The sequence below is a fragment of the Antechinus flavipes genome, chromosome 4 (assembly GCF_016432865.1).
Source record: "Antechinus flavipes isolate AdamAnt ecotype Samford, QLD, Australia chromosome 4, AdamAnt_v2, whole genome shotgun sequence".
Lineage (NCBI taxonomy): Eukaryota > Metazoa > Chordata > Mammalia > Dasyuromorphia > Dasyuridae > Antechinus > Antechinus flavipes.
The window spans coordinates 288437277-288455736 of record NC_067401.1 but is presented as its reverse complement, the minus strand read 5'-3'; the positions used below and the strand labels follow the sequence as shown (position 1 = coordinate 288455736).

The following is an 18460-nucleotide window of genomic DNA, read 5'->3' as shown; positions in this document are numbered from 1 at the left end:
TGTTCAGGCTTGTATTATGTTCCTAGCTTCCTCTTTTGTTATTCTAAATTGCAAACGTAAAGCTCGAACAGCCTGATGATATTTAAAATTAGATTCTTGGGCTTCCTGAAATGAAGGAGTATTGGCCAACATAGTTAGAAGGCTATCTGCCTTTGAATTACCATCAAAAATAGGACCTGGAAGTCCATTATGAGAATGGAAATGCAAGATATAAATCTTATCTGCATGCTTTCTCACTTGCTCTTAAAATTCCTCCAAGAGCTGATATATATTAGAGGCTACAAATTTTATTTAGGCTGTGGCAATTCTTTGTACCACTCCTACTGAATAGGCCGAATCAGATATTATATTTTTATCTCCTAGATAATAAGTAAGAGCTAGAATGATTGCATACAATTCATTCTGTTGAATGGACTGAAAAGGAGTTCTGACTACTCTCTTTATAGTTAAGTCACAAGTATACAGTGCAAATATTATGTTTGGATGCATCTATAAAGATAGTTGGTCCTTTTTTAGAGGAACTTTAGAAACCTCTTCTTTAAGAATCCATTGACAATTATGTTTTAGTCTGGTTATCTTTAATGGAGACCCGTGTGTAAAATTTGGAGCTGTGGCTAATTAAATTTGCCACTCTGGGATGGTTTCACAGCACACATTAATTTGTATATTAGTATAAAAGATGTATATCTATCTTGTCAGGTCTTATCCCAGGTAATTGTACTGCTTGCTTAATGGCATTTAATAAAATTCTAGCCACAAGCACTAGGTAAGGAGGAAGGCTTTGTTCTGGTTCTGCTGGGAGGCTCACCCACTCTTATCACACTGTCTCCTTGATGAAGAACTGCTGTAGGTGCTTCTTGTGCAGCAAAAACTGATATTTTCAAGGGTTTTTAAGTGACTCTTTCAACCACATTGGATAAAGCCAATTCAACTTCTCTCAAAGCCTCTTGAGCTTCAAAGCTGGCGTGGTGAATTTAAAGCACTGTCTCCCCTTAAAATGTCATATAATGGTTGTAACTGATAGGTAGTCAAGCCTAACACTGGTCGCATCCATTGGATATCTCCTATCAATTTCTGAAAATCACTTAAGGTGTTTAGCTTCTCTGTTCTTAAGGAAAGTTTTTGTACTGTAAACACCTTAGGATATATTTTCTATCCTAAATATTGAAAAGGAGCATGTCGCTGAATTTTTTCTGGAGCTATGTACAATTCGTAGTTCCTTAGTGTTTCTATGGTCTTTTGTAGACATGCTTCTAACAATTTGTTCCTCAGGTGCACATCCCAATATATCATCCATGTAATGTAATAACATAACTTTTGGAAATGCTTTTCTTACTGGAGTAAGAACAGCAGCAACATACATTTGACACATAGTAGGGCTATTTTTCATTCCCTGTGGCAAAACTGTGCATTCATATCTTTTATAAGGCTCAGCTAAGTTAATGCTGGGCACTGAAAAGGCAAATCTTTTCATATCCTCCTTATCCAGAGGGATAGAATAGAAACAATCCTTAATGTCTATAACCCATAGAGGCCATTCTCTAGGCAACTGAGTAGGAGATGGGAAGTCCAGGCTGAAGAGTTCCCATAGTTCCATCTGTTCATTTACCTTTCTGAAATCAGTCAACATCCTCCATTGTCCAGATTTCTTTCTTACCACACATACTGGGGAATTCCAAGGACTTAGAGCAGGTTGTAAATGCCCTTGTTCAAGCTGCTCCTGTACTATATCTAATAAGGCCTGAATTTTATTACTACCTAAGGGCCACTGTTCTATCCACACTGGTGTATCAGTTTTCCATTGGATTGAACAGGTGAAAGTGTTGGCAGGCCTTCAACAGCAGCCCTGCCTAAAAAACCAAAGTAATCGTTTTTAATCCTAATTGTTGTAAATTATCTCTTCCCCACAGATCGATAGGGATTTTTTCAACTATAAAAGGAGTAAAAACTCCTGTTTCGCCTTCAAAAGTCCATCTCAGAAGCTATTGATCCTCCTACACCAGACATGTAGGTGTCTGCTTTAATCTTTGGCCAGTAACTGGGCCAACTGGCACCTCTAATAACTGTATGATCTGCACCTGTGTCTACCAATCCTTCCAATGGTAGGCCATTTATATAGATCGTGAGCATAGGTCGGTCAGCTGTCACAGCTGTTGTCCACTATATTCCTGGATTTTGTGGCTTGGAATCAGAATCTGGGCGATTATCACCAGATTGCTTATTAGGATTCTGTATCAGTAAACTTCATGCTACTACTTCTCCTGGGTGATAAGTCACACATTGTCTACCTATATTAGTGACTGGGATATTATCTACACCATTCCCCAGTTTCTTGCATCAGTGTGTGGATAGACACTGTTTTGTACGTACAAAAAGGAGGTGAAATGGTCAACCCTACTGTGCCTGGAGGTAGGGGAGCCATAGGCTGGAGAGCAACAGATTTCATTTTACTGGACTTCTAGGCACTCTCTGGGTGCACCATTGGCTGCCATCATGCCCCAAGTGTTTTTTGCCTGGGCCCTGGGGTTGGGCCCCTTATCCCATTTCCCTGAATCAGTCTACATTCTGAGGCCCATTGGAAGCCTCTATTCTATTTTGGACATGGGGTCTTGGGTCTTGTTCTCCCACCCTGTTTTCTCGCTCTGCCTCTTTGCCGACATTGAGCTTTCAGATGCTCTATTTTTCCACATTGAAAGCATTGACTAGTCTCTCTAAGTTTCTTGCCAAAAGGAACCTTCTCTTCCCATGTTGGGATCTTGGGAAGTCTGCATCATAACCTGGCTATAAAAGGCATTTGTGCCCACTGTGGCACAGCATGTTATGATATTTTCTATTGTAATGGCAAATTTCTGTGTTTTTTTTTTAATAGAATATTGGGATGTCACAATATCACAGTGTGTTTATGTGCCTGTTTTTTCTCTTGTTCTTCCAGCATTTATTATTTTGTCTTTTGTTACCCTGTTCCAGGCTGAGTGTTCTCTAGCTTTTTCCATGCTTATTATGAGAACACAGGTGTGCACCAGGACTATTGTAATAACCTCTTAATAATTTTCCAAGCTTCTAGTCTAACTTTATTAAAATTTTATATTCCCACATATTCCTAAAGCATTGGTCTCAAGATTTCACTCCCCTACTTAGGAGGCTTCAGCAGGTCCCTGACAGTGATTTTTAGTATGAAAAAGGAAAATGACTTGGCAAAAAGATGTTTTTAAAGTCTGGAAGTACTACATTACACTTCTAACAGTCTTAGCACTTTAGAGGTAATGCAGTACCTAATTTGCTAAAGGATTTGGCACAGCTTTATTCTTTTCTTCACCAAAAGTTTTAAAATCAGATATAATCATAAAATGGAAAGATTATTTCCAATCCCAAACCCCTTTTACTGTGTTCCCAATAAGATATCATCTCATTTATACCTGAAGACCTCCTAATGAGAGAGAACTCACTCACTACCTCCTGGATTGAATTTTTATTTGAGTATAACTCTGACTGGCAACATGATTTTCCTTACATCAGGACAATATTTTCTACTTGCAACTTTGACCCATTTGCTCTTAGTTCAAAAACCAGTCAGAATAGGATTCATCCGTCTTTTACATGACATTCCTTTAAACATTTGAATATAACCACCATGGCCCCTTTAACTCTTCTTCAGAATAAGCATCTGGCCTCACACATTTATTAGGTGTGTGATCTGGGGCAAGTCAGTTAACTTTATGATTATCTTAAAAATAAAATGAGCTAGAAAAGGAAATGTCAGATTACTCCTATATCTTTGTCAAGAAAAGCCCAAACAGGGTCATGGAGAGATGGACACAATTAAAAATGACTAAACAAGCAACAAGAAAACCTTCAGATATATTTATATTTTAGCTTTGAGTCTTCTCAAATGTAAAGTTTAAGAATTCTATTCTAAATTATATTTTATTGTATTAAAATAATTAATTTTATTAAATTATAATATATAATATATTAAGTTACATTGTATTAAAATATAAAATTTTTTTCTTGCTTAGAAAAATATTCTGTCTTAATTTAAAACAAAAACAAAGACAAAAAGCAGTTTGATACCCTGTATTCTGCATTCCCTTTCTTTTCCCGGGCCAATTCTTTATAAATTCATTAAGAATGGGAGCTTTACTTATTTTCTAGTATTGTTATTATTCATAGTATCTATTGTACTATTTTGCTTAAAGCAAGTTCTCAATGAATATTCTTTATTAAAACGATAAACATTTTATTCTTAAGGTAGTACCATCATCCCATTTCAAATGAAAAGTTAGACCCTCTTTAAAAATTTTTTTACACTTTACCTTTGTAATTAGTGAAGTGATTCTGTTCTGAATGGTAACTTCATTCAGCAGCTTCTCTGTTAAAATTTGTATAAATGTATATTCAAATTTTTCATAAATCACCCATATATTGTTTTTTATATAAACTAATTTTGTAGAGATCACTCAAGATTTAATATAGTCATCCTCACTTTAAATGAAGATTAGACTTGTAGCCACTCAGCAGAAAAGTTATCAGAAATAAATACCACAAACCCTTTATGCTATAATTGTATACTTCATTCAGAACCTCAGTGATTTTAAGATAAGTTATTATTAGCAGAATAGAAGCAGCATGCTAGAAGAGAGTTGTTAGAGTGAAAGTTAATAATGGTCTATCCTAAAGGAAGGAAATAAGAAACCTACAGGAAGAGATACAATTGTTCATTCATTAAAGAATATTATAACAAAGAGCCTGAACTATAAGAAACATTCATTATCTTTATTTTAAGGAAGAAATATATTATCAAAAATGGTTCTTTTGCTTGAAATGGTTAGCTTCTGTTATTTGAAAATATGACTTCAATGGGATATCCTATTCCTGAGACTCAGTGACTTGAATTTTAAATAATTTTTATACTGATTTTCTAATAAGGTGTTTTTCTGTTTCATATGACAACTAATAAAATCTGATATGTTTTTAAATAAGAATTTTTTTTTATTTAGTTAATCAGTCTATTGAACTGTTGAATCACATTTGTTAGACTTGTTTCAACTATGCTATCAATGTTACTTAGCTAGCATTTGGGTCTATACACTGAGAAAACCAAAGTTGATAGACTTTCATATAAAAGTTGGATGTCTTCTAGATATTTGGTATAAAATGCTTTTTAGATTGAAAAGAACTTTCATAAAACTACTTTATCACTATGTTTTTTATTATCTTGAAGGAAAATAACTATATTTAGAGTTTTTGTTTTATAATATCATTATCTGGAGCATCATGTTCAGCTTTAAGTTATCATTTGAATATCTTGGTGTTTAAGTTGTTATTGGTATTTAGAAATGGTGTTTTCCTTTAAGTCACTGAAATATATTGCTTACTGAGGACAATAGCTAAAAAGTAACCTTACCTAGAAATTTACAAATATTTTTTGTTTGGTTTTTGACCTGGAATGTGACAGTACAGCCATCTTAGCAGCAACATTAGTATGCAGTTATGTAGCTCATTAAAGTTTGCAAATAACCTCATTTTATCCTCATTAATAACCTTGTGATAAAGGAACTCAAATTAGCCACATTTTATAAATGAAGTACATGAAAGTCAGAAATGTTAAGTCATGAGGCAGCTTGGAGGCGTATGTATAGAGCAGTGACCCTGGAGTCAGGAGGACCTGAGTTCAATTTTAGTCTCATTTACTAGCTTGTGTGACCCTAGACAAGTCACTTAACCACAACTGCCTCCCCTGCCCGCCCCCCCCCAAAAAAAGATTAATTCATTTTCATTGGAATCAAATAGCTAGTCTGAGGTAGAAATTAAAACCATCATGGTATTTACTATGCAACACTGACTCTCATGTGTATGGACTAACCATATGTATGTAAATATCTTTGATATATTCTTTTCAGTTATTTAGTGAACAAACTAAATTATATATGTAGAGTTTAATTTTTCTGTGATAAAGAGAACTTAAATCAATGAATGTAAAACATCCATATGATAAGTTGTCTTTTCCTCCTTCATAGATATATGGGCAATCGGTTGCATATTTGCTGAACTATTGACTTCAGAACCTATTTTTCATTGTCGTCAAGAAGATATCAAAACAAGCAATCCTTTTCATCATGATCAACTAGATCGTATTTTTAGTGTCATGGGATTCCCAGCAGGTAATTTGTTCTTATTAAAGAAAATGTGTATAATATGTATGTTTTATTTTAAAATATGATGGTGAGCTTTTAAGATAATTTTATCTTAGGATCCAGTAACCATTGAAATATCAAGGAAGGATAAACCATAATATCTCTCCTTTATATCAATCTGTGTCAATAATTAGACCTTTTTTTTTCTTTTGTAAGATAAAGATTGGGAAGATATTAGAAAAATGCCAGAATATCCCACACTTCAAAAAGACTTCAGAAGAACAACGTAAGTACTTTTATGTAAAATATAGCTGGAACAAAAACTCCCAATGAGAATGTTGGAAGCTTTTTTTTTTTAAATTATACTTTTTACTAAGTGTGAATCATTGTTTGAAAGTAGGAAATATATAATAGTTATGAAAAAGAAAAAAGACTTCAAATAAAGGAAGAATTCTAGATATATAAAAGATATTATCAAGAGATACTTTAAATATTTCTTCTATTCTAGTATAATAAAAGTACTTCAAGGTCACATGATTTTATTACCATATTTAAAATGATAAAATAACATGTATCATTGAATATCAAAGAGTTAGACCGATGAATGGGGGAGAGAAAACGAAAATGATATATTTATTTACTGTCCTATCCTAGAATTGATGAAGAATAAGCAAGTAAAGAATCTATTTGAAGAATAAAGGGAAGAATAAAGATGCCATCTAGGAGTTTATTAGCAATTCCACACTGGCAGGAAAAGGTATTAAAGAGACTGTGGGTATCTTAGACCATTTTTAAAAAGGAATACTTTTTTAGGAAAAAAAAAAGTGTACTCCTTTCTGTCTCCATTAAGTTTTCTCCAAAGATCTAAGATATCTAACTTTTCTAGCATTCTATTTACCTTCTTAACTTTTTTCTTATTTATTTTGTGGTTTAATTTATCTAGTTCTGAGAATGCAAGGTTGAGATCTCCCACTAGTATAGTTTTGCTGTCTATTTCTTCTTACAACTCTCTTAACTTCTCCTTTAAGAAGTTAGATGCTACATCACCTGGTGCATATATGTTTAGTATTGATATTGCTTCATTATCTATGATATTCTTTAGCAAGATATAGTTTCCTTCCTTATCTTTTAATTAGATCAATTTTTGCTTTTGCTTGATCTGAGATCAGGATGGCTACCCCTGCTTTTTTTACTTCACTTGAAGCATAATAGATTCTGTTCCAGCCTTTTACCTTTACTCTGTATATATCACTCTGCTTTAAATATGTTTCTTGTAAACAACATATTGTACAATTCTGGCTTTTAATCCAGTCTGCTTTCTGCTTTCTGCTTTATGAGAGAGTTCACCCCATTCACATTACAGTTAAGACTACTAATTCTGTATTTCCCGCCATGTTATTTATCCCAAATTATACTTTTCTCTTTCTTTTTTCCCTTTCCCTCCTCCCCAGTATTTTACTTATGAGCACCACTTGCTTCAAGCAGCCTTCCCTCTTTAGAGCCCCTTTCTCTTTCTTATATTTTTGCCCTACTATTTGTGTTTTCCCTTCTATTAGCCTAGCCTTTCCCTTTCCCCTTCCACTTTTTTATAAGGTGAGAGAAGTTACTCTGTGTATCCAAATATGTCTAATATCTCTCCAAATCTGATGAGACTAAGATTCACACAATGCTCATCCCTCTTCCTTTTTTCCCTCAGTTATAATGAGATTTTTTTTGCCTCTTCCATGAGATGTAATTTCCCTCATTTTACCTCCACTTTGCCCTTTTTCTGGTATAATCCTCTTTCTGCCTCTAGTTTCTTTTTTATATTATAACAGAAAAATCAAATTATACATGCATTCTCTATACCCATAACAGAAATACAGTTCTCAAGAATTCTTTTCTTTTTACTTTTTTATTCTTCTCTTGAGTTCTATATTTGGAAGTCAAATTTTTTATTCAGCTCTGGTCTTTTCATCAGAAATGAATGGAATTCACCTATTTCATTGAATGGCCATCTTCTTCCTTAAAAGAAAATGCTCAGTTTAGCAGGGTAGTTTATTCTTGGCTGCATTCCAGCCTTTCGGATTATCAAATTCCAGGTCCTTTGATCCTTTAAGGTGGAAGCTGCTTGATCCTGGGTAATCCTCATTGTGGCTCTTCGGTATTTGAATTGTTTTTTTCTGGCTGCTTGCAATATTCTTATCTTGGTCCATTAGTTCTGAAATTTAGCCATGATATTCCTTGGAGTTTTAATTTGGGGGTCTCTTTCAGGAGGTGTTCAGTAAATTCTTTCAGTGGTTATTTTACCTTCTGATCCTATTACATCTGGGCAGTTCTCTTTGATGAATTTCTGAAAAATAATGTCTAGGCTCTTTTTTTCAATCATGGTTTTTAGGAAGTCCAATAATCCTTAAATTGTTTCTCCTGGATCTATTTTTTCAGGTCAGTTGTTTTCCCAAGTAGGTATTTTACATTTTCTTCTATTGTTTCATATTTTTGGTTTTTCTTGACTGATTCTTGATGTCTCATTGAGTCATTTATTTCCATTTGTTCACTTCTGATTTTTAGTGAATTATTTTCTTCATTTACCTTTTTTTTTGTCCAGTTGAATTTTTAAATGAGTTGTTCTGTGGATTTTTTTTTTCCCATTTCACAAATTCAGTCTTTTACGGTATTATTTTCTTTTTCCATTTCACAAATTCTGTTTTTTAAGGAATTATTTTCTTTTTCCATTTTGTCAGATCTATTTTTTAAGGAGTTATATGCTTTTTCCATTTCACTAAGTCTGTTTTATAATGAATTTTTTTCAGATAATTTGTTTTCTTTTCCAAACCCTTTTGTAAAGTTCTCATTTCCTTTCCCCATTTTTCTTTTAGCTCTCTTTTGAGATCTGTTTTAATTTTTTCAAGGAGAGCCTTGTGTGATGGGGACCAATTTATGTCACCCTTTAGGGCATCATCTGGAGACAATCTGCTTTTACTCTTCTCAGGATTTAAAATCTGTTCCTCTTTCACCATAAAAGCTATCTATGGTCCTTCTCTTTTTGCTTTTTTTTACTCATTTTTTTTTTAAAGTTAAAATCTGTTTTTAGGACAAGAGAGGTTGTCCAAGCTTCCTCTACAAGCAGCCTCAGCCATGCTGGGTCTGTGCTGACTCACTCCCAGTGCTGGGTGAGCGTGGCCAGGTCCCATGAGATTCTTGTGTTTCAAGGTTCAATATTTGCCTTTTGTATTCATGTTGGATGTTTTATAACTTCTCTGCTGATCTACTGGCTTGCAGCCGGGGCAGAGTAGCCAGTACTGGTGTAGATTCCTCCCCATAGATTCTTCAGTGGGCACTGTCCTGGTTCTGCACTGCCTGCATGCCCCAGCATCTGTGTTTGTCTTGCTTGTGCTTTGCTATCTCCCTCCCATTTCCAATTAAAACAGGTTTTTTCGATCTTCAAAATTATCCCCTGCTGGTAATGTGCTGCACTCCCAATATTCGTGGATTTTGCTGGTCCAGAGCTAATTCAAAGGCTGAATTTGCTAATTAGTCTGAGGGTTGTAGGAGAAGGTCAGAAAGAAATGTGTGTCCTCTCCGCTATCTTGGCTCTGTCCCCCCATCTCCATTGCTTTTTGATGGATCTATCACTAATTTTTGGCAGCTAATGTTTCCTGCTTTTCAGGCTTACAACAGTGCCAGAAAAATGTTGGTAATAAAAAAATGAGTTTGTTTTAAGAAAAACAGTTTCCTAGCGTGATTCAGCGTACTCTCTATTCAATTCTGTTTCCAACTCATTGTAGTTTTATGTCAGAGATTATCTTTTTTTGTCTTTCCTTCTCAAAGAGGAACATGATATTAGGGGAGTAATGCTATGACATGCCAGTAAACTGAATTTAAGTGAGACATGGCTTTGCAGAGTCACCAATCTTATTTTTTCCTCCACAGGAGTCTCCACTGGGTCCTGTGATTAGATAATAGATCAGGATGATTGGAAATGTCCTTGGATGCAGTGGGAGACCTTGGCCTTTTTAAGCTAAGGTTTTTAACAGATCTCAGTTTGAGGCAAAGCCCAATCAGTAATTAAAACTGAGTAAGAAATGAGCCAAAGAATGGCCTCTTTTATCTAGTCCAAAGAAAGAAAATCAATCTGAGAGATTTACATTCATTCTGAGCCAATCTGGGCCCAAACAATGACCAAGTGGGGCTTGACCTGAGACCTTTTGTTATCAATGAGATATAGAGTGATTTGGGTTTAATGCCTGGTCCTTAAGAAATAAATCTAACCCATAACCCCAAGATATACATTCCTTTAGGCAGAATACCTGCAGGGAAGAATATTTTAAGGGTTGGAAAGGGAAAGAAGAAAGGAAGGAAGGAAAAGACAGAGAGAACTGGCCAATTCTAGTTGAGTCCCCAATGAGGTGTCTTCTAGTATTACTCAGGTTATTGTTTGTCCTTTTTTGTTGGAGAGGACCAGGTCATCAGTAAGATGATGTCATGACAAGAAACTGAATTGAATTGAAATGGGGGTGGGCTGTGCAAAATCACCAGCCTCACTTTCTCCTTTAGAACCATCTGGATCTGGTGGCAACGTCTAGATCAAAATGACTGGGAGATAGCTCTGGTTGCTGTGAAATCTGGGTTAGTACCCTGGATGCCTTAGAATCAGCTGGAATCAGGATAAGCAAAAGTCCTTGGTCTTTAGGGGGAGAAGTGAAGGGGATGTACAAGACTACTACAAGCTCTCCACAACCTCCCTTCTCTTCGTCCATTGCCAAAATGATTCTGGCTTGTCTCACTCCACCATCTAATCCCTCCTACAATTCTCTGTAGACACCAAAAAATGGAGCCTGCACAGAATAGTCTGAAGGGCCATTTTCTAAGCATATGCTAATAGAATATTGTCCAATAGGTAATTAGCCTTAAGTGCTTGGTTGTCTGATTCCAGTGCACCTATTCAGAGTTTCAGCTCTTTACAGAATGCAGTGGGAAACTTTGACCTTTTTAAGCTTAGGTTTTCAACAGATCTCATTTTGACTGAGACAACACCTAATCAGTGATTTATTGCTAGGTGAGAAATGTGGCAAAGAATGGAATTGATAAACAAGGTCTATATATTGTCCATCTAACTGTGGACATACTCTGGACCAGGGGTCTTCAAACTACAGCCCGTGGGCCAGATGCAATAGCTAAGGACGTTTATCCCTCTCAGGGCTATGAAGTTTCTTTATTTAAAGGCCCACAAAACAAAGTTTTTGTTTTTTACTATAGTCCGGCCCTCCAACAGTCTGAGGGACAGTGAACTGGCCCCCTATTTAAAAAGTTTGAGGACGTCTGCTCTGGACAATAGGCATCTTTCATCTACTTGGACTTTCCCACATGGACAGTTCAAACTCAAACTCCTTTGGATGATTTTAAATCTTGTTTAAGAAACTTCAATGATCCACAAATGGTTTCTGGAGGACTTTTAACATATATACCAAATTCTTCTTTGAATTGCTTTGTGCATTGAATCCGCTCTGTAACAATGGCTGATACCTATCATTATAAACATATTTCTCCCTGTTTTATTCCTTGCTTTTTATTAATGATCATAGAGTTGTCAAACAAAATTATCTCTTGTTACATCTTTCAAAGAATATTGTATAAATTTAATATATGCATGAATGACATCTATTTTGAAGAACCTTAGCATGTATTTTCTCAGATTAAAGTTTTGTTAACAAAATAGTAAACACATTGAGATCTAATACTCTTTTAATCAGTTTTTTGATAGTAAAGATATGGTGTGCATATTATATTGGTTATAAAATACTGCCTATTCTCTTCTAATATCCTTATCAAAGGAGTCCCTATAATGAATTTATTTTTATTATTATTATTATTATTATTATTATTTTTTTTTTTTGCTGAGGCGATTGGGATTAAGTGACTAGCCCAGGGTCACATAGCTATAGAAGTGTTAAGTGTCTGAGATCAGATTTGAACTTAGGTCCTCCTGACTTCAAAACTAGTGCTCTATCCACTGCACCACCTAGCTGCCTTTGGATTATTTTCTTAATAATATTATTTAGATGGGAATTTAGGCATATGGGTAAATAGTTACTGATTTTCTCAGTCCTTTTAATGATGCTGTTGCTCATGATGATGATGATAGACTGTGTGGGATAGTGGGAAAAGAGCCCAGTTTTGGAGTCAGAATAACTCTGGTTCCAGTTCTGCCTTTGACACATGCACTATATGTCTTGTTGGCTGTTTTCAAGTCTTTTCAGTGCCCCAATCAACTCTAATATTATAATTTGTAGAGAGATTTCTGATTCGCTTTGGTAGAAAGAGTTTGATCACTGGGAAGTATATACACCAATGAAATCATAAAGCTAGGGAAGAATAGAAAATCTTTTTTTTTTTCATATGTGCCTTCAGATACTGTGAGAATCAATTCTTCTACATTGTCAAAAAGATGACTCTTCAACATGTTGTCACCAACATGCAATTATCTAATGCAACTGCTTTCTCCATCCTTATTTTCTTTCTACTTTTCTACTTTTTTTTTTTTAAAGCAAATCTAGGATTGAGATGTTAGAATCTTAAGTATTTTAGTTATTCTAACTAATATTTAGTTATTCTAATTTTTGCTGTAAATCTTTGCAGATTTTACCTTACAGTTTCAATCTTAAATGCTCCCTTTGGATAACTTAGGTCTCAAAAATCTTTCTTTAAATTGATTTTTCTTTCCACAACTTCTTACTATCTTATAATGGGCTATTGTTCACTTTCACTGCCACCTTCTAAGGATTTTCCAAACCTGCTATATCTTTCCACATGGCAAGTAGGCCAAATGTTTACATACAAAGATTATTTTTGAGACTCTTCTCTTAATCGTCATTTTTATCAACCTCTTTGCAACTTTTTACACTGTTAATCACTTTCTCCTTTTTAGTACTCATTTCTCTCTTGGTTTTTGGGACACTATTCTTTTCGGATTCTCCTACTTTTCTGACTATTTCTCAAGTTCCTTTGCTAGGTATTCATTGAAATAATGCCCTCTAGCCATATTGTTCCCTTGAGTTGAATTATCTTCCCTGTGATGTATTTCTCAAGTCTAACTATCCTGCCCCAGTCTCTCAGATGATTTCCAATCTCACATCTCTAGCTGCCTTTCAGATATCTTAAATTCATCTTGTCTAAACAAGAACTCATTATCTTTCCTTCTAACTCCTCCCTTACAAATTCCCTGTTAATGTAAAGAGCTATGCTCTAAGTCCCCCAGGCTCACTACTTAGGAATCATCCTGGATTCTTTATTATCTCTCATTTCGTAATATCAGACCTTTCTCAAGAACTGCTGATGTCACCTTTGAAAGTCTTGAAACACCTCCTTCTTTCCTCTGATACTGCCATCACTGTAGTTCTGGCCCTTATCACCTCATACTTGAATTATTTAGTCTGTTGGTGGGTTTGTCTGACTCAAGTCTCTCCCTGTTCCAATCCATTCTCCATTCATCTACTAAAGTCTTTTTTTTCCTAAACCACACATTGGACCATGTCACTCCCTCCTCTCCCCTTTCTTACCACCTTTTCTCCTGTTCCTTATCTCCCCAAATAAACTTTAGTGACTTCTTAGTGCCTTCAGGAACAAATACAAAATGTTCCCTTTGTCATTCAGAATTCTCCTCCTCCTCTGCCTCCCATCCTCCTCATCTTCATAGGCTATTTCCCTCACTCTTTAGCCCAGTGGTACTGGTCTCTTGGCTATTCCAAAATCCTACCTTTTACAGGAAGTCTTCTTCAGCTTTCTTAATTCTAGTGTCTTCCCTCTATTAATTGTTTCCTGTTTATCATATATATAGCTTGTTTTTACAAATTTTGGTTGTCTCCTTGATTGTGAAGTCTTCAAGGCAGAGACTTTCTTTTGCTCCTTTTTGCATCCCCAGTCTTGGCACATTGAGTGTCATATAGAAGGTATTTAATAAATGTTTATTTGATTGAGAAATTTTTTTGTTTTTTTTTATTGCAATTGGCGAAATTTTCAATACCTTTTTCCTCTTAATTTTCTGATATTTGACATCAGTAATTTGATTAAATTAGGTCAAGTTGACGTTCTTTTAGGTTCATATAATATCTTTTCATTTTTATTCCTTCTAGTTTTGTATTTATTTGATATTGACTGTAACAAGTTGGTAATCTAACTATATTCAAATAGCTGATTGAGGGATGGCTCCTACATTAGTAACAAGTTGCTTTCTATCTGTTAAACTATAATACATTTCATTTTTTGTGATAGTGGGCTAAGTACTAGGAATAAGGGAAAAAATGACAAAAAAAAATTCTTACACTCAAAGAGTTTACATTTTACAAACCAATCTAATAATCCAGTAAGTGTTTATTTAGTAGCTACTTTGTGCTAGGTACCATGCTAAGTATTGAGAGATCCAGTTTTAAAGAAGGGAGAGAAGAAGAGAAGGAAAGAACCAAGGAAGTAAGGAAAGATAGTCTCTGCTTTTATGGAGATTACAATCTAAAGTCTTATACCCAAAAGAAGGGGAAGGCAAAGCAGGAGTGGGAGTTCTAAAGGAGATGAAAGTTTTACAGACTTAAAAGTAGGCAAGAGAAGAAGATGCAAAGTAGAGTAAAGTCCAGTGTCTGGCTAAAGGAAGGCACTGGGAAGAATTTGTTACTCTGCCCTCCAGCCCGCCAATAGATTGAAAAAACCTGGTTGGAAATAGGATGCTTCAGTAATAATATTAGCCTACAGGTTTCTCTTTTAGGGGTGAAAACATAGGAGCCAAAAATGGTGAAGATTGCCCAAAGAAAGAGGAGGTCTAATATTAGGACCAAGAAAATAGAGATACTTATCACTTTTCCTTTACCCATTGTTACTTCATCTCAACACCACTTTCAGTCATTACACAGATAAATATTTTTTTTTTTTACTGAATGTATATGTACATAAGAAAGACAGCTTTGAAACATCTGCTATTAAAAGGAAAAATTATGAGGCACAGGTGACAAAATATTTAATACTTTTTTCTGTTGACTGATTTTCTTAATCAGATTTTTATTACTATTGAATTATAATTTTTAATGCGATTTTTTTTTCAGGTATGCCAATAGTAGCCTCATAAAATATATGGAAAAACACAAAGTGAAGCCTGACAGCAAAGTTTTCCTTTTGGTAAGTTTATTTTTTTAAAGCAATAATTTATAAGGGAAAAAAACTATTTTTTTTTAAATTTCATGAGAATGGGAGAGAATTTTGTGTTATGACATTTAATAATTTATTGAAGAATTTATAATTTTTATTCTCTTTTAAGAAAATATATGGTTATAAAAAATTACAGTTTTGTAACAATATGGATCTTGCATAGAAAAATGGGGGATCTTTGTTTCGTTTCTTTCCTGAGAATTTTTCCCCTCATCACCACTTCCAACTGTAAAACCTAGTCTATGATAATTTTTGAATCTCACTGATACAAAGTTCTAATCAGCATTAAGAGAATTTCTTTTTTTTTTTTTTTTTTTTTTTTTTACTAATCATTGAATCTATTGTATTATTAAAGAATTATTCAAATCTATTACCACATTATCTCCTTAATTGCAGTTGCTTCAGTACCATTGGGCCATAGGGACAATAATAGTACCTATCTTTTCAAAGGGTTGCTTTGAGGATCAAATGAAACAATATTTGAAAAATGATTAGCCTAATTTCTGGCACACAGTTTTTGCTTATATACATTCAAATTTTCTTTTCTCCTTCCCTCCTCCTTTCTCTCAAATCCCTTCCTCTTTACCTCAAAATTTTTCTTTTATCTTTTTATCTGCTCCACCAGCATTTTTGATCATTCTTTCTCTGTATATTCTGTTGCCTTCTTTTCCAACAACCCTTCTTTTTTTTTCCCCCAATATTGTTGCCTTGTCTATCTTCAAATTTCATATCTTCTTATCTCTTGGAAAATCTTGCTTCATCACTAATCTCCTATTCCTTACATCTTACTTATTTGTCCCTTCTAACTCATCTTCTGCTCATGGTTCCCCATTCTAAAATCTTTTTTGATACACCTTCCAATTAGTGTCCTGTCTCCATTCTTTCAATCCTTAAGTATTTCAGAAAAGCAGTATATGCTCATTGTTTCTGCTTTACCTATTTATGCCTGTTTTCTTTGCAGTTTGATTTCTATCTTCACTACTTTACTGAAACTGCCTTCTTACAGTATAATTGGTAAATGTAGTATCCTTTTCTTTTCCCATTTATTTTTTCTTGACTGGGTTCAAATATGTCCTAGATACTTTTATAGCTTTGGAACTCTCTTGAGCTCTCTACTTCAGTTTCCTCATCTGTAAAATGTGAAGTTGACTTAGTGTCTTTTCAAGGATTCTTCCAGTTCTAAAACTATGATTCTGTGGTCTATTGCAGTAGACTCTGTTAAACACCATTCTCTCTTTGAAATGTTTCTTATAAAAGTATGTCTATATATAAATATATATCTTATATATCTACATTATATATATTATACACAAAGGTTGTAATCAGTTGGCTGTAATGAAATGTTTATTGTATACCAGGTTCTTGGTATACAATAAACAAAGTGACAAAAATAAAAATTGTCGTACTCAAAGTTTTCATTTTATCAAGGAAGATGGTATATACACATAAAAGTACATGCAACACCTATACAAAAAAATATATAAAGTAACAGAGACATCAGCAGCTTGAGGGTAGGACATTAGGAGAGGTTTTGTGTCGTAGTGAACATTTGATCTGAGCCTTACAGAATTAGGGATTCCCAAAGGTAGAGATCAGAAGAGAATTCATTCTTGGTATGTTGACAGTCTTTGCAAAGCAACAGAAATTAGAGATGAAATGGCATGTGTAAAAAACCACCACACAATCAGTTTTCATGATGGTGGAATGAGAGTGTGCATTCAAATTGTGAAGGACTTAGATACCCAACAGAGGCATTTGTATTTGATTCCCAAGGTAATAGTGAGCCACTATAGTTTATTGAACAAGGGTGACCATGGTATGAAGGATATATTGGAGAGGGGAATGACTACAAGCAGGGAGACTAATTGCAGGACTATTGCAGCACTTGAGGTGAGAAGGGAATGGGAATCTAAATAAAGAACTGAAGCGGTAACTAGTTTGATCATTCCTTTCTTCTCCCCTCTTAGATATGGCATTGTTTGGTCTTTAGTCTTCTTTCCCTGTACTCTTTACTCATATCTCTGATCTCTGTGGCACAAGCTATTACTTCTATGCAGATGTTTGCCTGCCAATTCTCTCTCTAGCATAGACCTATCTCCTGATAGCATTTTCAACTCCCTCCTAAAGTTTCTATTCCTAGCTATCCCACCACCCCCCAATTTTAAGGAAACTGGCTCCATTTCTTGGCTTTTCTGTATATTGATTGTATTGGTAATCCTTCCAGTCACCATGAATTCAAAGATTGTCATACTCTATTTCTACTTTCCATTTCTTACTGCTACCCTGGTTCAGGTCTGATTTCTTGTTTACTTCACATTCATTTTTTGTTTCCTCTCATCAGGCTCTTCCTAAATAATCTTTCTGTAATCCCTAAACCAGTGGTAATCAAACTTTGCTTCTAAGTATCTTTATGTTATTAAAATTTTATTAAGGCTTTGTCCAAAGAGTTTTTGTTTATGTGGATTAATTTATAAACATTTTCCATATTAGAAATAAAAAGTAACTTGGAATTTATAGACCTTTTGAAAGGATTTCAGAGACCCCCAGGATTCTCTGGAGCATACTTTGAAAACTATTGTGCCTAAACTCTCTCCTCATGTATCTTAAACTTGTAAGCTCAATGAGAATAGCAGCTGTATTTTTTACTTTTATTCCCTTGTATGTGTAATACCATGCCATTTTAATAGATAGTATATCCCCAGTAAATAATGTTTGAATTTGGTTTTATTCTCAAATCTTTTCTATGATATTGATGCACAGAAATTCAATATCTGAAACAAATGATCATATATTTAGAGAAGAGACCTTTAGGGGCATTTAATTAAACTACTTTATTTTTTGGTGTTATTCAGTCTTTTCAGTCATTACTGACTCTTCCACACCCCATTTGGAGTTTTCTTGGCAAAGCTACTACAGGTATTTGCCATTTCCTTTTCCAATTCATTTTGCATATGAGAAAACTGAAACAAACAGGGCTAAGCGACTTGTCCAGGGTCACATAGCTACATGTCTAAGGTCATATTTGAACTCAGGACTTCCTGATTGCAGGCCTTGTACTCTATCCATTGGACCATCTAGCTGCCCATTTTATTTAACAGATGAGGAAATTGAAGCCTAGAGAGCTTAAGTAATTTGCCCAAGGTCATACAGATAGT

The 18460-nt window shown here is 34.6% G+C and overlaps 1 protein-coding gene across 3 annotated transcripts in view; it reads left to right on the top strand.

Moving 5' to 3' along the window:
* The window catches only part of CDK19 (cyclin dependent kinase 19), a 228641-nt gene that overhangs the window by 186871 nt on the left and 23310 nt on the right, over positions 1-18460 (top strand). For all 3 annotated transcript variants that reach the window (XM_051997541.1, XM_051997540.1, XM_051997542.1), the window contains 3 exons: positions 6018-6161; positions 6351-6420; positions 15203-15275. In XM_051997541.1, the coding sequence (XP_051853501.1) occupies positions 6018-6161; positions 6351-6420; positions 15203-15275 (287 nt within the window). The remainder of the gene's footprint in view (positions 1-6017; positions 6162-6350; positions 6421-15202; positions 15276-18460) is intronic.